The sequence below is a fragment of the Fukomys damarensis genome, unplaced genomic scaffold, assembly GCF_012274545.1.
Source record: "Fukomys damarensis isolate Sample0158 unplaced genomic scaffold, DMR_v1.0_HiC HiC_scaffold_17, whole genome shotgun sequence".
Classification (NCBI taxonomy): domain Eukaryota; kingdom Metazoa; phylum Chordata; class Mammalia; order Rodentia; family Bathyergidae; genus Fukomys; species Fukomys damarensis.
In genome coordinates, this window is record NW_022900929.1 from 54156021 (window position 1) to 54164426 (window position 8406).

Here is an 8406-nt window from a genome sequence, read left to right on the forward strand (position 1 = left end):
CAGGATTACAAATGTACACCATTAAGCCCATCTTAAGTAATTCTTATTGAGCATTTACTACACCGTTGAAACTACTAAAAAACTGTCTTGTACTGAGGATCAAACTCGGGTCCTCACACTTGCGAGGCAAGCAATGGAACCACTGAGCTAAATCCCCAGCAATACTAAAAAACTTTTTACATATATTAATTCATCTATTACTCACAACTACTCTCATTTCACAGATTACAGATATAAGACATACAAATGTTAAATACACCTAATATCACTGATAATTATTTGCCAATGAACAAAAAACAAACTGAAATAAGGACCAAAGAGAAAATATTTAGGACTTCATACACAATACTGATCAAAGAGTTCAAATAGCATGCTTTTCAATGATTAGTATTTCAAAATGCCCTTGTAGTTGTAAAACTGAGGCATTCTCCATCAGAATCAAAAGTGCTTTTATCTGCTCCTACAATCTGAAATATACAAACACAATGCTTCTTAGCTCATATGTTATGACATTATCTACTTAAAAGTTAAAAAGTTAAAATATCTCACGTGTATGTTGGCTCCCAAATACGTCTAAGTTTATCTGATTTCACATTGCCATTACAGGATAACTGAAGCAATTTTTGTACATAGTAAAAGATGGTTGATCTGAAATTGGTGAGTGGCAATTCAACTTCATGAGTTGTTCCAAGACCTGTTACTTTCAAAGTGAGGGCTAAGCGAGGTGATGGAGTGCATTCAACTTCTTCTAAGAGCTCTGAATGAGGCGTTCCTGAAAATTGGGAAGATATGTAAAAAAGAGTCATATTAAAAGAAGAGTCAAGAAAAGAAAACTGTACTGAAGTGGTAAAGCTACATGAAATCCAAATGAAGGGCTAGGGATGTAGTTCATTGATGCCATACTGGAGAAAAAAGAAAGAAAGAAAAAAGACGGCGAGGGAAGGAAGGAAGGAAGGAAGGAGGGAGAGGGGGAGAACCGGGAGAGGGAGAGAGGAAGAAAGGAAGAGAAGAAAGAGAAGGAAGGAGGGAAGCTGATTTTGGCATCTATTAGCTAAATGATGTCATCTACTTAAGACTTTTCTGGCTTGAACATTTCCAGTTTGTCTTCCTCCAAACTACAAATAATTGCATGTACCTTACAGAACATATATGTAAGATATGGATTTTTTTGGAAGCACATAACTCTACAAATACTTAGGAAACATTTTTTATTTTATCAGTTAGAAAACTAAAAATATCTGTATTAAGAAAAAACTCTTCTGGGCCAAAGACCAGTCAAACTTTTACTTACACTATGTGAATGAGTTAGATTTAAGGTAAACACACACAAATATAATTAGGCTAATAATGTATTGGGAGCTCCTTTTTATTAGCTCTTGAATCTTTGTTTCTTATCATGACAGCCATCTAAAATATTTTATTCATACATGACATCCTACTGTTACTGTACTGTAACTGAACCCTATCTGTTACTGGACATAACAACTTTTCAAAATTTTGACAACATATTTAGTATATTTGTAGTTATCAATGTATATAAAACAGAATGCTAATATTCTTTAGTATAATTACTAGTGGCAAAAATACTTCATTAGAATATATGAAATACACTGCCAAAAACTTCTACAAAAGGTCTATACCGATTCATTCTCCCTTTCCCTCACTTTCCTTTCTTCCCTCCCTTTTTTTTTTCTTTTTTGTTAAGAGTTTCACTATATAGCCCAGCCTGGCCTCAAAATTTATATCCTTAGGGCTGGGGATGTGTCTCAGTGGCACGGCACCTGCCTGACAGAAGCATGAGGCACTGAGTTGGATTCCAGGTACAAAAAAAAAAAAACCTACTATTCTACTTCAGCTTCCTGAATGCTCAGCTTACAAACATGTGCCACCAAGCTAGGTTTTAGCTTTTCCTTGAATATATATTTTTGGAGGGGGTGAGAGTTGAGGTAGGGTGAGACTAGAGATTGAATCCAGGGCGTCACCTATGCTGGGCAAGCACTCCATCACTGAGCAATATTGCCAGCAGTTTTTATATATAAGATCTCACTAAATTGTCCATGCTGGCCTAGAACTCATGATCCTCCTACCTCAGCCTCCCAAGTAGCTGAGATTATAGGCATGTGCCACTGCACCTGGATTTTTATTTTGAGAAAGGGTCTCGTTATGTAGTTCAGGCTGGCCTTGAGCTCACTGTGTAGCCCAGGCTGGCTTGAAATTATGGAAATCCTCCTACCTCAGTCTCCCAAGAGCTGAAGTGGTATTTCTTTGTTTTTTTGAGAAAAGGTCCCCCCTACATAGTTCAACATAGCCTTGAACTCATGCAGCCCAGGCTGGCCTGCAACTCACAGCAATCCTCCTGCCTCTGCCTCCCGAATGCTAGGATTACAGGCCTAATCCACCACACCTGGCTGAACCTCAAGTATTTTAATTCAACCTAAATTCACATTCACCCATAGAATAGTACATTACAAAGTGTACCTACATTCATATTTAAAACAGTATCTATCAACTAAATAGCATACTCCAGACTTAACAATTTAAGTCTTCTTTTGTAAGGATTATGGCCTAGTTAACAGTATCTAATATCTACTAAGGCACACATCAGTCACCATTCTAACCCCTTTAAATATGTTTAATCAGATAGAGACTATCATTCCCTCCATGTAAGATATATGAAAATTTAGGATTAGTCAAGTTTAGGGGACTTACCTGATATATTGCTTTCCTATTGCTGCAGTAAAAATATTATTATAAATTGGGTTGTTTAAAAAACACATTTACTGCTCTTTATCTCACAGTTCTAGAGATTAGGTATAAAATGGACTTGCAAGACTCATTCTTCAGGAAGAGATCAAAAGTCTGAAACAGACTTGTAAGACTCATTCCTTTTGCAAGCCCTAGGGAAATCTCTTTACTTGACTTTTCTCACTTCTGAACACTATCCACATTTCTTAGCTCATGGTCCCTTCAAAGATCTTTAGTCACATTATCTTCTCTGACTTCTCTGCACTCCTTCTATAAGGACTCTTTGGATTATACTGGGCCCACTTGATAATTCATGATAATCTCCCCATGTTTAGAAGTTTTAACTTCATTATATCTGCGAAATCTCTTGTCACATGACAAAAGCTACATGTATTTATAGGTTCCAGAGGTTAGGATGGATCTGGAACTCTACCCCACCCTTTTAAAAATGTTTTCTAGTACTACAGATTGGACCTGGGAAGCAATTAGCTACATCCCCAGCCTTTTTGGTTATTTTTAAAATTTTGAGATACGGTTTCACTAAATTGCTCAAGCTGGTTTCTAACTTGCAATCCTCACTCTCCCAAACTGCATAAGCCTCTATGCCTGGCAAGCCCTGAATAACTTTAGGAAGGCCATTAAGGTGGCTATCATGCCTTATAAAAGTTTTAAGTGATGAAGGTGTCCAGGCCAATTGATTCCAGAGGCTATAACTAAAATCAATAGAGCACTACTCAAAGTTGATACGAATAAATTCTTAGCAGTTTTTATCCAGGAGAAAACAGAAGAAAAAATTTCCCATTTGTACATGATGAATTAAAGATAGTGAAAATACAAAACACAAGGTGCTTTTATTTTTATTTTTTTGCACACATACATGTGTTTGGGTACTGGAGACTGAATACCTTTATACTGAGCTATAAACCCCATCCTCACCCTTTACATTTTATTTTGACACATGTCAAAACCCAGAATTTACAGTCCTCCTGCCTCATACTCCCAGAGTGCTGGGATTATAGGCACACGCCACCAAGCCTAATTTAAAAGTTTAAAATGATTTGTGAGTTAGCAACGTAAGTCTATGGTTAAATGCAGGACTTAGGTTTAATCTCCAGGAACAAGAAAATAAAATGAAATAAAAAATTTGCAATTTGCTTCTCTAAAACATATATATGTATACTTTGGGAGGAGGGGTAGGATCCCTCTTTGTAGTTCAGGCTGACTCTGAACTCACTATGTAGCCCAGGCTGGCCTCAAACTCAGGGCGATCCTCCTAAAACACACATATTTTAAAGAACTAGTAAGAGAGCTTTTCAACAAATTTTTACTTATAGCCTATATGCATAACGAGCATCTTACTTTTCAAACTGTATAAATCTTATTTGGTATCTTTTAAAGTCAGATCACCTAATTCAAATATACTATACCTGGGGGTGGAATTTCTAGGTCGGTTGTCTGCTGCACATTAGTACGACCAGGTCTAGGATCAAAAGCAGGAACCAAAGCAGAAAACTGCCGCTTTAACACATAATCATCATCCCATGTTCTCCGGCGTCCTCCTTTAGTTTCATACTCCTCTTCTTCCTGTTAAAATAAAATTCCACATATAATTTAAAATTGTAAGAATAAAAACTATTATTCCAAAAGTGATATGCAAAGTTCTTTATAATCTCTGTACTTATTTTGCCATATTATGTAAGTATGGAATAAGCTAACATTTACAGGTATCTATTTTGCTTAATTGTTTCAGTTTATCAAAAGTAAGTTGCATTCAATGACAGCTACAAAAATCCATAAATGTGGTAACATGAAAAAAAAAACATTCCCATGTACCATACCATCATCAATTTCATAGCTTTGATATTTCAGTGAAACATTAAGCCATTTGGAAAAACTGGGTAAAAGACTCATAAGACCTATTTGTGATATTTTTACAACTTTCTATGAACTTATTATTTCAAAGTAAGTTTTTTTTAAATTAAAAATTTCATTTCAAACTTAATTATTTACATACAAAATAGAATGCCTCAGCCAGGCATGGTGGCGCATGCATATAATCCCAGGAGGATTGTTGAGAGTTCTCAGCCAGCCTGGGCAACATGCTAAATTCAGGGCCAGCCTAAACTACAAAGGGAAACACTGCCTGAAAAAAAAAAGCCTCAAAGTTGCTTTAAATTATGCTATGACAGATAAAATGTTGATTAACTGTCAAGATGATAAATAGACACACTTCCTTATAGTTTGCATACTTAACTGAAATTAACTTTTACAATAGATTTTACAACAAGCTCTGGAATCAGAATATCTGGGTTTGCATCTAGGAGCCACAGTTTGTTTGCTTTCCAGAAATCATTTCATTTGACAATTGGGGCTAACGATAAACATTCAAAGAATTCTTGAAAAAATTAAATAAGCCAACACATATAAAGTGTTGAGAACTACACCTATCGTCTATTAGTTATCAATATTTATAAGACTGTTATTGCTACATATTCCACCACCACCACCACCACGACAATGACAAGTACCTATTATGTGCTTACTGTTATCAAAAGGCCAAAACAAAGGGGTTTCAAGTAAGTAACTGGCACTTGCATTATGCCAGAGCAATCAAGGATTCTAGTTGGAATATGGAACCCAAGCAATAGGGGAAGTTTATTTTTGTAACGCTAGTAGCTTCCTTCCCTCTCCCTCTTTCCCACATTACCTACACATGATTATACGTATTTAGTGCTTTTCTGTGAAAGAAAAAGTGCACAATCTGTACAATAAACACAACAGTATTACCTGCTCCCCAATAGGTCGACTTCCTGCTCCGGCAGGTACCTGAGGGAGCTGTGAGGTGACAGCATGGTGTGTTACATCAGAGCGGGAGCCAGCACGACGTTGCAGGGATGGACGTCTTAGAATCTGAAAAAAAAAAAATGTCGAGAGATATATATCTATTTACTTTATTCATGTATATCACTAACATTCTGCCTTGATCTGAAACTATCGATCTATATTAATAAAAGTTTCACTAAAAACCTCTTAATTACAATCTTCAGAGGTAATAAATTGAATATTTTAATACATTATACATTTTATACTAATCTGCTTTGTAAGAAATAATGCAGTTTCTAAGCAACATTTATTCAAAGCATTTAAAAATGTTTTTACCTCATTAAACTTAGCTTTTCAATTTTTAAAATGTTAAAGTTTTTTTGTTTTGTTCTTTTGATGGTACTGTGGAGTCAACCCAGGCAGCAGTGAGCTATACCCCCAGACTCCTTTTTACATTCTGAGACAGGGCTAAGATCTTCTGCCTCAGACTCTATAGTGTTTGGGAATATAGGCAAGGACCACCAAGCTGGGTTATACACAGAAACTTAAAATATAAAGTTACAATAAAGGATATTTAAGGCACATCTTTCAATTAGAAGATAATCACAGTGGTTAAACATCGAGAGCTCTGAATCACAATGCCTACGCCTGCATCCCTACTTTTCTACTTAACTCTGATAATATGGGCTATTTTTATATTTTTATGCCTCCACCTCATTCATCTGTGTTAGAATAAGAAAATACACAAACACAGCTTGTAAATTAAGTACTAAAAACTTAAAAACTGTTACTGAACTATAAAATTTTTTGTTGTCTTTTATATTTTAGTGTTTTAAGTTTTTTGAGATAGGATCTCACTCTGTAATTCAGGATAGCCTTGAACTTGTGTGCACCACTAAGCTCAGCTTTCATTTTTGCTTTCTGAAACAAGGTCTTACTATGTAGTTCAGACTGGCCTTGAACTATGTAGCCTAGGCTGGCCTCAAACTCTCACAGTGATCCTCGACAGCCTGCTGAGCATTACAGGCATGAACCATCATGCCTGGCTAAGAACTACAAAAAGTATATTCTTTAAGATTACTATAGTTGTCTCTAATTTTACACACCTCTAAGTGTTAAAATATCATGTAAACTGTACTGTTTTTCAAATATAAAGTCTCAAATGCTAAGCATAAGAGTACTTTTCTTAATTAAGCACATTTTTTGTACTGGTGCCATATATCCTTCCTTCAAAGTTTAATTATGACTTAGCTTTTCCACCCCTCAATTATTAATACCCTATCTGAGGGAAGAAAATGGGGGATTCTCTCTCTACCATAACCTCCTCGTATTCTTGGTCCTCCTGATTGTCATCTTCATTCTCATCATCTTCCTCATCAGGCTCAGGCAAATCCTCATCATCATCTAGCTCAGCTAACAGAGTACTGGCACGACAGCTATCAAGAAAATCTAGAAAACAAAACCAACAACCTTATTGTCAACATGATTAACAAAGTACAGCAAGAGAACTTTGCATTTTGGGCTGTACAGAACAGAGGCAAAATTCTAAAGGTTTAAGTAAAGAGACCACACTTAATGATGCCACCCATGCTCCACTACCACACATATGGAATAAATTAACCATGGAGAATAAATCATAAGCATGGCAAAAAATAACCCAGGACAGCAAATAACCCTAAACTATATTTGAATCTACAAAAGCATAACATAAAGGGTCAACAATATGGATTAAAACACAAAACAACAACAACAACAGAAAAACCCTCCCCAAACTCTACTGCTATTCTCTGAGTAACAGGAAGCTCAACATGATGGAAAGAAAATACTTTGGACGCACTCATTCTAACCACAGATAGCTAACTGAGTACACACTGTGTGCCAAAAACTGTGTCAGGCACCTGATACATATAGTTGTAAACAAACTAGGTATGATCTGAGTCTTTATGGAGCCTAGAGGAAACAGTAGCATCTAACAAATAAACCAATATATATGTATGAGGTATGTATGAAAAAACTTATAAAGGAAAACAATTTATGTTAATCAGTGAGACCTGGCTTTAGATCTGGCTAACAAGCTGTTTGTCATAAAAACTGAAAGAGGGGGCGATAATGAGATTAAAACTGGACCTGGAAGGGGTCGGGGGGAAACTGCTAACAAAGCCAGGCATGGCAGCACACATCTTTAATGCAGGCACTTTAGGATGCTAAGGCAAGTTTGAAAGTTTGAACCCAGCTTACACAACATAATGACTGTGAGACCTTGTCCCCACATTAAAAATTTAAAAAGGGGCTGGAGGTGTAGCTCAATGTGAAAGCTCTGGGTTCAATCACTAGTACTGCAAAAACAAACAAACAAAAAACAAAAAACATTTCCTAACATACCAGAATTAAAGGAAGGAGATACAATATATTTCTAAAGAACATGTAGGCGATTATTTAGAAATGTGCTTTTAAAGACCTTTGAATCAAATATTTTTTGGTTTGGTAATTACAAAAGATTAAATATTTAGTGCCATTTACTGGGTGGCCTATAGAAGAAAGAGGCCTGATATAATATTTAATAAGTTTCTAAAGCATACAGTTTTTCAAAACACGTGTTCTGAAATCAGAATGTGTTTTGCAATAAGTAGCACGTTGGAGCTAGCATGCAATATTTGTAACGTTAATGACAAAAAGTGTTTTATAGCTAATGGGATCTTAAACTTGGTTAAATATTTTAACCCCTTACAGATGTGAAGGGCCATCTTTTAGTTTACGTAGTGGTTCTCATGACTGCAATAAGGTGGTACACAAACCAATTCAAACTGTAGACTTATCTTTTTTTTTTTTTTTTTTTTT

The 8406-nt window shown here is 35.9% G+C and overlaps 1 protein-coding gene across 4 annotated transcripts in view; it reads right to left on the reverse strand.

Annotated features, from left to right (window-relative positions):
• Positions 1–8406, reverse strand: part of Hectd1 (HECT domain E3 ubiquitin protein ligase 1) — a 95187-nt gene that overhangs the window by 14141 nt on the left and 72640 nt on the right. For 3 of the 4 annotated variants that reach the window (XM_010633565.3, XM_010633564.3, XM_010633562.3), the window contains 4 exons: positions 6884–7017; positions 5533–5655; positions 4173–4329; positions 550–772 (listed from right to left, as the gene is read on the reverse strand). In XM_010633565.3, the coding sequence (XP_010631867.1) occupies positions 550–772; positions 4173–4329; positions 5533–5655; positions 6884–7017 (637 nt within the window). The remainder of the gene's footprint in view (positions 1–549; positions 773–4172; positions 4330–5532; positions 5656–6883; positions 7018–8406) is intronic. The other variant, XM_010633563.3, reaches the window with a different exon arrangement.